General features: G+C 38.6%; 2 protein-coding genes and 1 non-coding gene across 3 annotated transcripts; 2 read left to right on the top strand and 1 right to left on the bottom strand.

The window, feature by feature from the left end:
* The first annotated feature begins 10,567 nt into the window (after positions 1–10,567).
* Positions 10,568–12,465, top strand: LOC131634057 (uncharacterized). The gene has a single exon (XM_058904737.1). It carries the CDS (start codon positions 11,004–11,006, stop codon positions 12,165–12,167), a length of 1,164 nt encoding a protein of 387 aa, XP_058760720.1. The 5' UTR covers positions 10,568–11,003; the 3' UTR covers positions 12,168–12,465.
* A 281-nt stretch (positions 12,466–12,746) lies between these two features.
* LOC131634056 (5-oxoprolinase 1-like) lies at positions 12,747–17,209 on the bottom strand. The gene is made up of 2 exons (XM_058904736.1): positions 17,038–17,209; positions 12,747–16,780 (listed from the first exon to the last, which is right to left on the bottom strand). Exon 2 carries the CDS (start codon positions 16,753–16,755, stop codon positions 12,958–12,960), a length of 3,798 nt encoding a protein of 1,265 aa, XP_058760719.1. The 5' UTR covers positions 16,756–16,780; positions 17,038–17,209; the 3' UTR covers positions 12,747–12,957.
* A 154-nt stretch (positions 17,210–17,363) lies between these two features.
* Positions 17,364–17,435, top strand: TRNAH-GUG (transfer RNA histidin (anticodon GUG)). The gene has a single exon. It is a non-coding gene; the product is annotated as a tRNA-His (tRNA).
* The last annotated feature ends 514 nt before the right edge of the window (positions 17,436–17,949 follow it).

Below are 17,949 nucleotides of genomic sequence, written 5' to 3'. Positions count from 1 at the left end.
AATAATAATAGTAATAATTCATCTATACATGTATAAAACTGCTTTGTAACAATCAAATCAATCTTCACATTGTCAATTTATATATCAACTTTTATTATACAGTGTCAATTCACATATTTTATAATAAAATGATATTTTGTATTAACAAATATTATTAATCTAAATGTTTTTACGAGTACTAGACATTTTTCTATACGTTCAATTATTATTTTTCACTGGTACTGGATGTTTTTTTATACATTCAATTATTATTATTTCACGGGCACCAAACATTTTTCTATACATTCAATTATTAGTTTTTCACGGGTACCAGACATTTTTTTATACATTCAATTATTATTTTTTCACGGGTACCCGATATTTTTCTATTAAAAAATATACATTTGAAACAAATGCGTGTCGCGTACTAATTTAGAAATATAAAAATATAGAAGAATGTTAGATTAAATTTTTGGGGAATTAGGTTAAATACTCAATGGTTTGACATCTTTACTTATACTATCCCTTATCTATAATAACTACTAGTAGGGGTGATCAAAACCAAACCAACCCAATAAAAAACCGCAAACCAAATCAAACCAAACCGAAACCGCAAAAAACCGCATTTGATTCAGATTAGTTTGGGTCATTTTTTAACAAAACCGCACAGTTCGGTTCGGTTTGCGGTTTGTATTTTGTAAACCGAATCAAACCGCATTATGTTACCACCTAACTTTTACTTAACTCACATCCAACCCAAACTTAAACCTATTATACATTAGCCTTATGATTGCGAACAATTTTTTTATCCTTACACATATAATTTCAGTCCCGATCTTCTCAAATCTTTAATAACATTATTGCACCTTTTATACCACATACATCTTCCCTCCTCTTCTATAATCTCTACTCTCTTATATTATTTCTTTTTCACTTTCTCATTTTTATGTAAATGTTCCGTATTTCAGTTTCGTTTTTATCGCACTTCTTCTTCTCTAATCTCTCAACACTTTTTTTTTTCTTTTTCACATTCACTAATTTTTCATCTCTTTTATTTTTTGTTTCATTATAATAACTTTTATATTATTTTATGTTTAATATTCCACTTTTGTCTAATTTAATTTTTACATATTAAATTGAAAATTGTTGTCTAAATATGATGAGTTTTGTTGTTATTTGATAGTGTATGAATGTCTAAATACAAAATCATGTTGTCATCTATATGTGTATGTATGGCTCAATAAAATATTTATAAAAAACTGAAACAAACCGCATTAGTTTGGTTTGGTTTGGTTCGGATTTTTTTTAAAACTCAACCGAACCAAACCAAACCGCACTATTTTTTCTCTTGCGGTTCGGATGATTTTTTTCGTCAAAACCGCCAAACCGCACCGCGAGCACCCCTAACTACTAGGGCCCTATGATAACTATTTTAAAAAAATTAGCTTAACTCTTAATAAATTGTATTTGTAATATTAAAATTTTAATTATATTTTCATTGGAAAGACTTACTTTTATTATTATTATTATTATTATTAATCATAAAAATTGTAAATATTAATAAATTTAAAATAAAAATATATATTATGGCGTGAAAAAAATAATAGGAAATTTGAGCCAGCTCAGCCCAGAAAAGAGAAACACAATCCGAATCGAATTTAATGAAACATGAACAGCTTATCGAAAAAAAAATTAAAATAACCATGTTTGATAAAAAATATACAAGAAAAACCATGTTTTCAGGTAAATTACCAAACTGTCTAGGTTTGGGACTGACTGGAAGTGAATGCGCCAGACCATTTGGCGCATATATACCCAACTAGCCAATCCATTTGGCGTAAACCCTAAAAAAATTAGGGCAAATGGGAGTAGCCAATCCAATTGGCGCATGCACTCCTATAACAACACATAGGCGCCATTTCATTTGGCTACTATGTGTTGTGTCTTTTTTTTTTAAAAATTTTACTTGTTTCCGGTATTTTCGCACACCGGTTCGGGTATATATCTGATAAATCGATTCTGGAAAGGGTCTGAAAAATCGATTTTGGAAAAACAGAAGAATATGTCTGAATAATGTTTGCCTTGGCAATTTCGGTTAATCACTAAAGCACAATTTATTGCTGAAAAACGGAGGCAAGGTTACAAGAGGCGGTAAGCGAAACTGATACGTTGCATTAAAAAAAATACAGATTATACTAAACTTGCGACGATGTCGAGCCACGATTAGGGCATCTTTTGATATTGTGCCCCACCTGACGGCAAATGCTGCATTTTCGTTCCATTTTGTCGCGGACGTCCATTTCGGTTCTAATCCGTGTACTATTGGGACGCCCTTTTTTCTTTCGCCGCATTGCGTCGTTGTGCCAAACTACCTCTCCATCATACTCAGGCCAGTAATCCTCCTTGGCCACCACAGGAAACGCAACACTGTAAACTCTGAGCAATGTCTGAGTCTTGTAAATCGGAGACAGTAGTGATATAGTGTCGCGGTGGGCATACGCACATGCAGCTATGACGTGTGAGCAAGGCATACGAAAAGCTTGAAACCTTCCACAGTCGCACCAATCTTCGTCAAGAAGAACCCTATATTGTTGCCTTGGCAGTCCCTCATTGTGGTCAATTGTCTCGCGCACACTGAACGTGCGATTGAATCGGTCGAAAGAAGTCACCTGATGAGTGTTCGCTTTTGCCGATTGCTGTTGCATAAATTTCATGCAACTATCGCTTAATAGTTGACCAGCTTGCCTAACATCACCCCATCTCCTGCCTCTTGTTGAGAAGAGTGAAGCCATCCTAAAGTATGTGGCCTCCACAAGTGCTGTGATTGGAAGGTTACGGATGCCTTTGAAAACGCCATTCATGGATTCCACAAGATTAGTTGTCATATGGCCCCATCGCACGCCATTGTCGTATGCCCTTGTCCATTTGTCCCTGGAAAGATTATCTACCCAAGTACCCGCCTCTGGATTTGTCATTACAATCTCACTCCTATAATGCTGGAATGTGGGTTGGGTCAATGCATAACCAGCATTAACTAGGGCCTTTCTTAGATGTCTGTCCTTGATCTCCCGCATGAAGTTTTGGGCGATGTGGCGAATACAATAGACGTGTTTTGAAGGGGGGTCATGCCATCCGTTCGCTGGATTATTGTAAGCACTCTCTATGGAAGCGTGCCTATCAGAGATTAAACATATGTCAGGCTGGGGAGCAACATGTTCTCGGAGGTTCCTTAGAAAGAAACTCCAAGCCGCCGCAGTTTCGCCTTCGACGATAGCAAACGCCACTGGAAATATGTTGCTGTTCCCGTCTTGTGCAACCGCCATGAGCATTGTTCCTTTGTATTTGCCGTATAACCATGTCCCATCAATTTGAAGAATGGGTTTACAGTGTGCAAAACCTCGGACGCAAGGTTTGAACGCCCAAAAAAGCCGATGGAATATTCCGTTTCCTTGGACAGGGTTTCCATCCGGTGCATGCGCGGGCAGTGTCTCTAGAATAGTAACAGTGCTAGGTGCGTAACTGTGTAGCGCATTGAGGTATCGGGGAAGAATTTTGTATGACTCCTCCCAGTTGCCGTAGACTGTCTCAATTGCCTTTGTTTTTGCAACCCACGCCTTTCTGTAAGATGGAGTGTAGTTGAAGGTTGTAACGATGTGTGATATTATATTTTTAACCTTCAGAGACGGATCAGAGCTTATGAGAGGCAAAATCTCCTGACATATAAGATCGGCACTGAGTTTTGTATGATCCTGGGAATTGTTAGGGTTGACACACGTGTGTTTCTGCGTAATCGACCCTATTTTCCATGCATTACTTCTCTTCCTATAAGAGGCCAACAGTCTGAACCCGCACTCTGGATTTTTACAAGTGATTACATACCGTTCCAGGTTTGAACGGTCTACTTCAAAATCAACGTTGTTCGCCATGTGCCATTTTTTTATTCTTCTCAGACATGCCTCCTTAGAAGGAAACTTGTCTCCTTCCTTTAATTCTTCGTCATTTTGTATGTAGGGTGTGAAGAAGATGTCAGATGATGGTTCGTCACCTTGGAGGTTCAAGTTACTCATATGTGCTGGAGGTGCGTACGCATGAGCTGGAGGCACCAACGTTTGCTGCTCGTCGTCGGATTCCTCGTTGACCATGTCGTCAAATTCAGTTTCCAGATCGTCTTCTTCCTCGTCAATGACGTCAACCTCGTCTTGCTCGTTGACTGGTGGGTCAATAACTTGTGACTGGACAACATTAGTTTCTTGTGTCTCTACCCGAAGAGTAACGTACAGCTCGATGGAATCCAACCCAGAGTATTCGTGGGTGGTAAACATATCTTGCAAGTCTTCGTCATTGGCAATCTCCATCTCGTAAAACTTGACGGTGTTGTCTTCATTGAAATTGGGACATTGGTAAAAAACGCTTGCAATAGGACCCATTGCAATCTTAGAGTATAGTCGCTGAATGAAGTACGAAAATGTTGCTCTTTTGCTCAACAACAGTGGTACAACCTGAGTGTTTCTCATCACAAAACTGGCTATCTCATGAGAGTAGGTCTCGCCGTTCAGATGGGCATGCACAAGATATTGGGTTGATGAAGTCATTTTGTCTGGGAAAGTGTTTGGGTGTTGTAAGCTCAGGTCAGATTGGATAAAATTGTTGGTTCTCTTGTAACGTTTAGAAAATATTGGGTGGCCTTATAAATTGTGCTTCTTACAGCCTTGCCAACACATAGACACGCTGATCTATGTCAAGTACCCCAGCACGCGTCTGATAAGATTCCTGATAAGATTCCTGCAACGATTCCTGATAAGATTCCTGCAACGATTCCCCCTAGACAAAGCATGCATGCAGCCCTACATCTAGCAGCTAGTTCTGAAATATTTATTTATATATATATATATATATATATATCAATATTTATTTATAATTATATATTTATTTATTTATATATATATCAATATTTATTTATAGTTATATAATTATTTATGTATATATATAAATATTTATTTATGTATATATATATATTTATTTATTTATTTATATATGTCATGTACCCTAACATGCGTCTGCATATGTCCTGAAACGATTCCTGATAAGATTCCTGCAACGATTCCTGGTAAGATTCCTGCAACGATTCCCCCTAGACAAAACATGCATGCAGCCCTACATCTAGCAGCTAGTTCTGAAATATTTATTTATATATATATATATATATATAAAATATTTATTTATAATTATATATTTATTTATTTATATATATATCAATATTTATTTATAGTTATATAATTATTTATGTATATATATAAATATTTATTTATGTATATATATATTTATTTATTTATTTATATATGTCATGTACCCTAGCATGCGTCTGCATATGTCCTGAAACGATTCCTGATAAGATTCCTGCAACGATTCCTGGTAAGATTCCTGCAACGATTCCCCCTAGACAAAGCATGCATGCACCTTACATCTAGCAGCTAGTTCTTAAATATTTATTTTTATATATATATATATATATATATATATATATATATATATATATATATATATATATATCAATATTTATTTAAATATTTATTTATATTTATATATTTATTTATTTATGTATATATTAATTTATTTATATATATATTTATAATTATATATTTATTTATAATTATATATTTATATATTTATATATATATATATATATATATATATATAGATATATAGATATATATATATATATATATATAAATATATTTACATATATATATTTATATATATATATATATATATATATATATATATATATATATATATATATATATATATATATATATATATATATATATGGTTTTTTATCTATTTATTTATATAGCGTAATTAATATTCAAAAAACCATAATTAACACAACGACCAAATTAATTTTAATTGAACGATCCGGTTTTGGCAACCCAAAACAACCGGTATATCACAATATTACATTGCAAAATAACAAATAAAAACTTGTAGTACACGCTCGATCATTGCAACAAAGAAAACAACACCTAATCTAAACTACTCAAGTATCACTGCAAGAACAAGTGGATCTTCAACGCCTCGGTTAACCTCTCCACTGTATGTCCAAAACATTAGATCCACGTCCACATCGTCTTTCACACGGTCCCAATAATACATGTAGGTGCCTTCTGGATTATTATCCGTCAACGTAATGTATGGACAACGGTAATCTATCTGTTTAACTTTTCTGGTTGGACCATCTAGTTGACGAAACCCAGTGTTGATGGCTCTAACAATTCTCTGGAAATTCCAGTGGGGGTTAAGGCAGACACGCATGTGCCTACCTTCCTCAAAAAAAACGACAGCCCAAACTGAGTTCATTTTTTAGTGTTTGCAGTAAGAATGAAGAAAGAGTTGGTACTTCAACTCCACACACTCATACCTACATTTATAGGGGGTGAAATACAGAGGAAAATAACTTTGTTAATTATTAATAACTTAAATACTAATAGGAAACTTGGTGATGTTAAAAAAACATTTCATTAATATATGCTCAGAGCATTTAATTGGACGGTACAAAAGTAACTGAAAGGGTAAAGAAATTGCGACATCTAGGAAATTACAACGGTTAGGACAATGTCTTCTCTGTCCTCCATCATTCGAGTGCATTGAATGTCGTCCTCCATAGTCTCCCACCAACGCTCTCTTTCAAGAAAAACACCGCCCCTTGTTCTAAGTCTCTTGATAGATCTGATTTGTTCGCCTGGACTCCACTCTCCGTCCAAAAACCTTAAGAGGGTTCTCTTAAGCTGGTCCATGGTTTGAATGTTCCAAAACAACACCTGCATAGGAGGTTTGACGGCAGAGAAAATGACGTATCCAGTCCTTCGACGATAGTCCGGTTGATAGTCGAAACGCCTCACAGGGGGTGGAGGCTCTGTAGTTCGGTGCGAGCTATCTGGCCTTATTCGAGATCTCATTTTTTGCTTGTGTGTACTACTGCACACAGTAAACCCTAATTTATAGAGGGTCTGAAGTCTTGCCTTAGGTCTGGATCACAATTAGGGTTTCGTATACAAGGCACACACGTAAACCCTAATTTTGAAAAAAAAAAATAGGGCTTTCTAATGCGCCAAATGGAATGGCGCATTAGTGAAAAACTTCAACTGGAAGGCGCCAAATGGTTTGGCGCATAAGAAGGAATTTTTGGAGAATAAGCCAAATCATTTGGCGCATATGTATTATGTGTGGACCCCAGGGGCCCACCTGGTCCCACATGGTCCCCACCTGCATGTTCTGAAACGATTCCAGGAGTTACTGTAAACCAGCATGGAGTTACTGTTAACAAGCATGCGACTGCAAAAATTTCTGATTAGATTCCTGATCAGCTTCCTGCCAGGATTCCTCCTACTCCTGCATGCATGCTACCCGAGCTGTCACATAGACCTGAGCTGCATGCATCCCACCATGCCTTGTCACCGATAGTTTGACTGCATGCATGCCAACACATCCTGCAGAAGCAACACCAAACACTTATGGCTGTGTTGACATGTCAAGCATGCATGATGTTACCGTTTTTTTCCTCATCAATATATAAAGCACTTGGAATTCTGGAGATACATCACCATTATCACTCATCTACTCTTAGAACAATCCTTTTGCAATCAGCTTACGAATTTTCAGCCTTCAACCATGTCTCTCCTAACCATGGGCGAAACACACAGAGGAACCCCCCAGAACATCGCTACCTACGTAAGTGTATTAGTATTACTTTAAAATCATGCAACTGTCCCTGATATACTAACTGATTTTTATGGGCATGCCTACTCTTTTCAGAACGTTCAACGTTTTCGCACTCGTAGTAAACATACCATCGCACCGGATGAGCGCATTATACCATACCTGAACATTGCTGGTTTCGGTCCGATTAGCAGGATCGCCGAGTCTTCTATTGACCACAAGTTTGTTCTTGCTTTGCTAGAACGCTGGAGGCCCGAGACACACACCTTCCATCTTCCAACAGGGGAGTGCACCATCACCCTTGAAGATGTTCATATGCTACTCGGCATTCCTGTTGATGGTAAGGCAATTAATGGTTGTGTTATGCAGGCGAATAGCTTATGCCAAGAGGCAATTGGAATAGACTTGGTAGAAGGAGCCGTTGGTGCTAGGGGGCAAGGTGTTAACCTCAAGAGGTTAAAGGAGCATTATAAAAATTTTCACTTGAATGATGCGTCTCCCCAAGAGACCATACTGCAGAAAACTAGGTGTTATATATTGTTGCTTATTGGAAACGTTTTGTTCCCGGATAGCACGGGTAACACGGTTAACTTTATGTATCTTCGTTTGCTAATGGATTTTAGTAGAGTTGGTCTGTACAGCTGGGGGTCTGCGGTACTGGCTACCTTGTACCAGTCACTATGCAAAAACGCGGTTGCTGAGTCCTGCACATTCTATGGATGCGCCCTGTTGGTCCAGGTGTGGGGGTGGTGGAGGATGCCCATACTGGCCCCGGTTAACAACGGAAGTTGGGACTTTCCGTATGCCTTGAGGTAAGTTTTTAGTATACCATTTTCTCCTTACACATTCTACTCCATTCTAACTGGATGATTATATTTTTGTTGTAGATATTGTGTGAAAAAAATGGACTTCCAACTTAATCCGCGGTCAAATATCACAATGTACCGCACACTAATTGATCACCTTGGACCCCATCAAGTATTATCTCTAATTCTTTTCTTCTTTTTTATAAGTATTTTCCGTAAAAAAAATTTCCCGAAGTAATGTATAAATCTCATGCATGCAGTTCATATGGCGACCGTATCTCGAGTGTGAGTATGAGCCTAGAGCTCAGGATGCAGAAATCTGGACGACAAAGTGCTGCTTAATCCGGTACAACATAATAGAAATGCATCAAAGTGACCGGGTGATGCTTCAATTTGGGATGCGCCAACGGATACCCGACCTTCCTGTTGACTTGGGAGTGTGGCACCTAAGAAGAGTGAACCATCAATGGACACACCAAAACTGGAAGGATTTTGCACCCGAGCATCGCCAAATGTGGAAGAACCGTCGGCAGTATGTCCTAAATTTCCCCGTTAGTGACCATGAAATGAAACCTTCTCCTGCGTACATGAGTTGGTATCGTACAGCCACAACCCCTAACCTGTTTCTTGCAGCTCCATTCTATTTGAATGATCCCCGTGCACAGAACTACATCTTGCCACAACAACAACAACCAGAAGAAGAACCACAACAACAACAACAACAACAAGAACAACAACAACTCCGGCAACAACAACGACTTCAGCAACGACAACAACAATGCCTGCAACAACGCCAACAACAACTCCTACAACAACAACGACAACAACAACTCCAGGAACAACAACAACCCCAGCAACAACAACAAAATATTTTCAGTACTCCATCCCGTTCCGCACGCAACATCCGCCAATCGAATATGTTCCAATCCCAATCTCAACCATTACAAGGGTATGAAGACCGCCATCCTTCCTCGGACCAATATCAGACCCACTCACAACCATTCGGATTTGCAACATTTGTTGGGTCCTCTAGGGGATTCGGCCAAAACCTAACTCCCGGTTCATCTAGCCTTCATCTTAGTCCCGACGATGGTCCTCATGGTGAATCCTCTTACCGTGGCGCCCCCTCCGGCTACGCAACACCTACAAACCAATTCGGCTTTAACCAAGGTAGTTCTAGTGCTGCGGGATGCTATGAACCGGAGGTCTTTTCCCACCCCACTCCACCACCACGAATAAACACATTTGAGGGAATGGGTAGCCGACTTTACAACAGCGGTTTTCCGGATAATTATGGGGGCGTCGACGAATTCATAGACAGCGATCCACGCGACATCCCAGTACCAGCCCCCGTGACACAAACCCAACAAGAAGCACAAAGGGACAGGGGTAGAGCTAGGGCAAGAGGCGGTGTCAATATTCGCGGCGGAATCAACGATCGCGGTAAACGTCCCATTATAAGACCAGGTTGCGGAACGGATGGCTATCTTGGTGATGGACGTCATTGATCATGTTGTTGTATTTTTCATTAATCTTTGGTATCGTTTCTGAAATTAATTGTAACCTATGTTTAGTTTTTAAATTATGTTGTAATCGATGTTTAGTTCTTAAATTATATTTTAATCGATGTTACAATTTTGATTTTCGTTTCCTGCATTACATTTATAAGGCAAAAAAAATATTTTTCAAATTTAATTCTGTAAATATCGTAACAAATAAAATAAAAAAATATTTAAGTTTAATATATTCAACTAAAATGAAATAAAAAAAAATTGAAAAAAAAAATAAAAAAAAAAGCCCTAGAACTAAGGCGCCAAATGGTTTGGCTTCTAGGGCAAAAACCCTAGACTTATGCGCCATTCCATTTGGCGCAAACATTTTGGATTTTAGGACATGCCATTTCATTTGGCGCATGCTCCTAAAATTTACACTAATACGCCATTTCATTTGGCGCATTCAGTATACTGATATCCCAAACCTAGACAGTTTGGTAAATACCCTGAAAACATGGTTTTTTTTGTATTTTTTTTAACAAACCTGGTTATTTAAATTTTTTTTTCCAGCTTATCCAACCTAAGAAATCCTTAATTTAACCAAAAACCAAACAAATTTGATTTACACTTCTCTTACGCGCACCAAAATCAAATCCGATTCCTAAATTAAGCACAATCATTATCATCTCTTCCTTTATAAATTCCCATTTTCATCAATCCACAAGCATCAATCAATTTCTCTTCCTCTGATGGTGCTGTGCGGTTCCATGGCAGCAACAACTGGGTAAAGCAAAGCGACCAAAACGACACCGTTCTGATAAGAAAACGAGAAACCATGGAGGTAGAGAGAATGAAACTGTTGATGCTACTTTCTTTTAGAAAGCAGAGTACACATGTTTCTCTTGTGGGCGGAAACCACACCGCTTCAAGGTTCTGCACTCGCTGAATTTCCCACTTTTTTTCCACTCTTTTCTGCATCTGGGTCCTCTTCGTTTTTAGCTTACCAAAAATGGGTAAGCAGTATCTGCAAGGTGGAAGAGTTGGTTTTAACTCTGGTCCTTTCTTGGTGATTAAGGTTACTGATGCAAGGTTTTTACGTATTGTGTCACGGTCTTTGTTTTTGTCTTTGGTTCTTGTTGCATTTCCTGTCTTGAGGTTCTTACTGAAAGGGTCAGTTTTGACTGGATTCGATGCTACTGCTGTTACTGCTTCAACTTCTGTGTCCATCAATGTTGACGTTTTGAATTCCTTTCTTCATGATTTGGGTGATGAGGGTCTTCTTAAAAAGGAGGATAAGGCTCTTATTATGAGCCCTCCACGTGGGTTTGAAGGTGGTGATTCTTTGTTTAATTGGAACAGTGGGGTTGATGTGGTTATGCATCATGAGTCTTATGATTTTGTTTTCACCACAAGCTTTGAAGATGCGGTATCTGCTGACAGTGTTCTTAAAGTTAATGGCATTGTAGCTTTTCCATTGAGTGTTGATGACTACTCATCAAATGCTGGATTTAGAAAACAATCTAATTATAGAGTTGTGTATCTTAGGCGATATGATTCTATTTTTGTAGCATTGAGGAAAGTCGGTGTGGAAAATAGCTTGGTGGATTTTTCGCCTAAGAGGAGGCTCTGTCAGTTTGCATCAGTGGCTAAGGCAACTGCTTTAAGGGGTCTGGAAGACGTGCTCCTTGAGCCACCAAGACAGGGTTCAGCAAAAGAAAACAAGAACTTGAAGATCAGATATCTGCATGAGTTGTTGGGCGATTCTCTAGATGGTTATAAGCGAAGAGTGTTTGTTGGTGTGGGTTTGCATGAGGAAAACAAAGCAGCTATTGAATGGTTTGAGAGAAACTACCCAATGAAGGGTACCAAATTTCAAATTCACAGTTTACAGGTTACATCAGAGCGGAATGTGCCCCAAACTGATGTTTCTGCTTGGTTGTCTAAACATGTGAAAGAGGATGAGTATGTTGTGATGAAGGCTGAAGCGGATGTGGTGGAGGAAATGATGAGGAAAAATACAATTTGCTTGGTGGATGAATTGTTCCTCCAATGTAACAATGAGTGGTGGCAGAATGGGAAGAGAAAGAAGAGTGGTAGAGCATATTGGGAGTGCTTGACTTTGTATGGAAGGCTGAGGGATGAGGGAGTTGCAGTACACCAATGGTGGGACTGAATAAATTAGTCTTAGCTATTCTGTGTTGCTATGATATGCTTTGTAGCTTTTACACACTTGGCTTCTCTGTAATATTGTTTGATTTGTTTCTAGTTTTTAAGACTGTCTAGGGAGAACTGAGTATGCCATTGATGCAACCTAATTGTATATTTTTTTTCCATAATGCTAACTATATCAAGGATGGTATCATGATGCAAATGAATTGATTGTGTTTCCTCTAGTTCTCCGCTGTTCTTTTTTCTGCCATTATACACACTTGTTCTTCTCATGAATTAATGCACAGAGAAAAGTGTCTAATTTAATTAACATTTGAGATCTGAATAAAGCTTAGTAGTTCGCAACTCAACAGTAGATTTTATTGTATATGGGTTATTAGTTATATTACCTACACCTTTAGCTCTGAATGAGACATCGGGGAAACCTTGAAAAGTTCTGATCGATCAAAGATACTCATGTGATAACCGAGAAATGTGTGAATAGGAATGCTAACATAATATTATCACCATGCAAAAACATTACCTTGAAGGACAATATTTATTGCCCTTGTCATGCTTAAATTATGGTGGAGATTTCTGAAAATAATTAAACTAAGAAATTGAGACAGAAATTTTATTATTTGAATATTATTGATTTATATCAGAGTGTGTTTTGCATTTTCCCACGATACACTTTCAACACTACATGAGTAACGCATCAAACATGAAGCTATTTTATTGACTTTTCTCATCCAAAAGAAAGAAACCTACATGAAGCTATTTTATTGACTTTTCTCATCCAAAAGAAAGAAACCTTACACCGGAGAACCCCATCCACCACCCCCAGGAGTCAAAATCTGAAGAATTTCTCCGGGAAACACCTCAACGGAATTTTTACCACCAAGATATACCTTTCGTTTATCTTTCTTTAGAATGTAGTTAGCACCACGTGCACCATCTTTTCCTCCCTTAAGCCCTCTTGGTGCATGGACACGTCTCTCAGAAAGAATACTAACAGTAACTGGGCGCCTAAACTCTATTTCCCGGAGAAGCCCATCACCACCTCTGTGAAGTCCATCTCCCCCACTGTTTGCTCTAAGTCCAAACTTGTGCAGAATAACTGGATATCTTTGCTCAAATATCTCTGGGTCAGTCATTCTTGTATTTGTCATATGGCACTGTACTCCACTGGTTCCTTCCCAAGAAGGTCCAGCCCCACTCCCACCTCCAATGGTTTCATAGTACCCGAAAGTATCATCTCCAAATGTAAGATTATTCATACAACCCTGTGAACAAGCACAGGCCTGAAATGCAGTAAATACAACATCAGTGATTCTCTGAGATGTAAGGACATTACCTCCTACCACAGCTGCGCTATCACTAGGAGAGAGAAATGAGCCTTCTGGAATAAGAATCTTCACTGGAGCCAGACAGCCTTGATTGAGAGGGATATCAACGTCCACTAAACAGCGAATACAATATATGACAGCTGCAGCTGTGACAGCTTCTGGTGCATTCCAATTACCATAAACTTCTGCACTAGTCCCACCAAAATCAAAAACTGCTTCTCCTTTGTTAGAGTCAATACTCAGTTTCAAATGGATAACAGATCCATCATCCATGTAATCCTCTTCTTCAATTGTCACAGAGTTTTCATTTGACTCTGATGAAATTCTATGACCAACTGACTTCAGCATCTCTCTTACTGCTCCTTCTGCATTCAGCTGTACATAATTCATGTAAGCTTGAACAGTTTCCAGTCCATACTGTTCAATAAGCTCAAGGACTAGATAAATTCCTCTTTGATTTGCTGCTACTTGTGCATGCAAATCAGATAGGTTATCTTGAATCCTACGAGTTCCTCGGATCTTAGTTCCACTGTTATCGGAGCCTGGGAACTGTAAAAGTTTAATAATTCCCTGTTCTTGAAAGATGCCTTTTTCAACAAGCTTAAATGCCTTAATGGCAGCTCCTTCCTCCAATATGGACTTTGAAAATGGAGGCATGCTTCCAGGAGTAATACCCCCAATCTCTGCATGATGGCCTCTATTTGCAACAAAAAATACCAACTTCCCATTGAAAAAAACAGGTGTGACAACAGTTATATCAGGAAGATGGCTACCTCCAGCTGAAGGATGATTAGTAACCAAAACATCACCTTCATTCAAATTGTCACTCCAGTAATTGAGTTGCCACCGAACTGTACTAGACATCGCTCCTAGATGGACAGGAACATGAGGTGCATTTGCAACTAGGCCCCCATTCGGATCAAATAGAGCACAAGAAAAATCAAGCCGTTCTTTGATATTTGTTGAAATTGAGGTTCTTTGCAAAGTCCTTCCCATTTGCTCGGCTATACCCATAAATCTGTGATTAAAAATAGAGAGCTGTACAACATCTGCAACTTTATCTGATATTTTAATGCTGCTCAAGGGTGAATCAATTTCAATTTTGATGTTTCCATATTTGGTTATAATGGCTCTACAGTTTGGTTCTACAATCACAGTGCTATTACCATTCATAACGATTGCTGGGCCAGACATGGTATGGCCATACCCCATCTTTTCAAGCTTATAGAGAGGTGTTTCCTGCCAACCATTTCCAAAATAAACCTTATAGTAGCCTTCAACTATAGGACTGCCAGACGCAGGTTCTATTGGCTGTGGCCTTAATATATTGGTAACTCCTATACCACGAACTCTAACATCACATATCACAATATTTCTGTTCTCGAGTTTAAAGCCGTATTCCTGCTGAAACAGTCTCACAAACTCAGTAGCATAGTCAATTGGTTTTCCATCTTCAGCTATCAGCCTTTTGACCATGATGGCAGTGTCTGTGCCTTCATATCTCAAGTTCAAATATGTCTCCGTTGAAATACTCTCCTCTTTAAATCCTTGACTTTGCAACTTCTGCTTAATTTGTCTCAGTAACACAGCTTCTCGTTGTGAAGCCTCAGAAATAGATTCAGTTCCATAAACTGCAGCATAAGGTTCCTGCGCCTCTTCTACAACATTTGCCAATCCCATTCCATACGCACTTAAGATCCCACAAAATTTATGAATAAGCACTTCTTTCATACCTAGAGACCTAGCTATAGCACAAGCATGCTGGGGTCCAGCACCTCCAAAGCAAGCAAGTGCGTGATTCTTTGTCTCATGACCCTTCATTTCAGTTAACTGCCTTATTGGACGGCACATTGTCTCATTAGCAACATCCACAAAGCCAAGTGCAATCTCTTCCACTGTCATGTCTTTTGTAGATGGATCTTGATTCTTTCGATAAGCATTTATATTCTTGGCAAGCTTCTCAAATTCTTCTCTTGTTGACTTGACATCAAGAGGCTGATCCTCATTTGGCCCAAATATGGATGGGAAATAATCAGGAATGACATAACCTAGAACAAGGTTGGCATCTGTAATTGCTAACTCTCCACCTTTCCGATAACATACAGGACCTGGGTGTGCTCCAACTGATTCTGGTCCAGCTTGAAAAGCGCCAAACTGGAACTTCAACTTTGAACCACCTCCAGCAGCCACAGTGTTTATGTCAAGCTGAGGTGCTTGAATTATGGCACCAGCAATTTGAGTTTCCAGCACTTGCTCATAACTTCCAGCATATCGACTCACATCTGTGGATGTACCTCCCATATCAAACCCAATCAATGGCTTTTCTGTTTCAAGACCAAAAAGAGTTTGTGAGTAACCAACAACTCCCCCAGCAGGACCAGACAGAATTGCTTTGTGCCCCGAGAAGCTACTCTCTGGCGCAAGTCCTCCATCTGATTGCATAAACAGAACATTCAACTTGCCAAGTCCCTCGTCAAATTTGGAGATGAATCCTGACAGGTAATCTTTAATAACTGGGGTCAGATAAGCATCTACACTAGCTGTTAGACCACGAGGAACAGCACGAACCATGGGAGACAAAGCAGACGATATAGAAACATGTCTGAATCCCAGACTCAACGCTAACCTCTCAACCTGTTGCTCATGCTGTGGGAAAGTGTACGAGTGCATCAAAACAACAGCCAGACAACTAATTCCTTTCTCCAGTAAACTTTTCAGTACAGGCCTCAACACTTCTTCATCAAGCGGCTTCACAATCTTGACAAGCTCTCCAGAAACACCTTTCACAACAGGTAAAGAACCACCCTGATTTTCTTCTTCATTTTCCTGAACAAGTACAACTCTCTCATCAACCTCCACAACCTCTTCATAAAGATTCGAAGGCTTTGCCACAGTAAGATCAAATATACTAGGACGAGCCTGGTTACCAATCTGAAGCAAATCACGAAACCCTCGAGTCACACACACAGCAATCCTTTCTCCCTTTCTCTCTAGAAGCGCATTCGTTGCCACAGTTGTCCCCATCCTTATCCACTCAATCTTCTCAGTAGGTATCTTCGAGCTCCGCGGAATTTTCTCACCGCTGAACTCTTCAAGAATCCTCCGTATCCCTTCAACCGGCGCATCATCATAGTTCAACGGATCAACCGACAAAAGCTTCAAAACTCGCCCATTCCGATGACCCGGAATTTCTGCATAAACATCAGTAAAAGTTCCGCCTCTGTCAATACAAAACCTCAACTTCCCTTCAGTAACACTCCCCATCCTATAAGAATACAATTACAAGGGCCTGCAATTATCACATTCAGTAAACATAAATTAATTATCAAAAATTGGTGCAGTAGAATTAAAAACTATACAGAAGAATCAACATGCACAGATTATAGATCCATCTAAAAAGAACCAAATTTTCAATTTCCCTGATTAATACATAGCATCATCTACAAATGAATCAAGAAATGAAAATGAAATTCTGAATTCATTCCCTAAAAATGAAAATGAATCGGAGGAAGCAGTAACAGAGTATCGTATGAAGAGAAAAATTACGCAAAAATTGGAGAATGTTGCGAACTTGCGATTGAGTCGCGTCGTTGCTGCTGATGCTGAAGTAGTGGTTGGTTGTTTGCTCACTTCTATGCTCTGTGTGTGCGTGTATTGGATTTTGATGATGTCAATTTGGAAGTTTATTTATATTTCCATCTCTAACTCTAAGTTTGGATTAATTAGATTAAACACAATTTTTGTTACCTCTACTTCATATTAGATTATTTGAACCACAAACTTTATAAATTTTAATCACGGAAATAGAAGATTACGTAATCATTCAATAGTCATTTTTACTAGTAATTAAAATTTCAACTTGCTCACATCAAGTGGCTGTAGTTTAGTGGTAAGAATTCCACGTTGTGGCCGTGGAGACCTGGGCTCGAATCCCAGCAGCCACAAATTGATATTTTTTTCATGCACTGATCATGATAACATATATATTTAGAAATAGAGCTTGTGCAGATATAATAGACATGAAACTTTCTTTTATTCAACTGATTATTACTAGTACATATGAATAATGAAGAATGGCACTTAAATACAATGTGATCATGGTTTGTCCGTGGTTGTTTTTGTTTTGGCAATCACTGGTGGAAAAGTGATGATGGGTGGAGGCAATCTGTATTCTGGCCATTCAGTCACTGGTTGTAAAGGAGGAAGCCTTAAGCCTGGAATTCTGCCTATATTAGGAAATATTGGTGCCAGAAGTTTTCTGCTGCTGCTGCTACCACTTTGGACTTTGGCTATGCTGGAAAGTGACAGAATGAATAAAATGGCTAAGGAAAAGAAACGGATAGATGCCATTTTTGAATGTGAAAGTGTGTATTTTTGGACCAAATAAATTAGACAAGTGACAACTTAAGTGCTAGATCTAGAGATTTTATAGTATAGCTCAGACCATGTTTGGTGGAG

Source organism: Vicia villosa, unplaced genomic scaffold, assembly GCF_029867415.1.
Source record: "Vicia villosa cultivar HV-30 ecotype Madison, WI unplaced genomic scaffold, Vvil1.0 ctg.001217F_1_1, whole genome shotgun sequence".
NCBI classification, from domain to species: domain Eukaryota; kingdom Viridiplantae; phylum Streptophyta; class Magnoliopsida; order Fabales; family Fabaceae; genus Vicia; species Vicia villosa.
The sequence above is the reverse complement of the archived record's forward strand: the minus strand, read 5'-3'. Positions and strand labels throughout refer to the sequence as shown.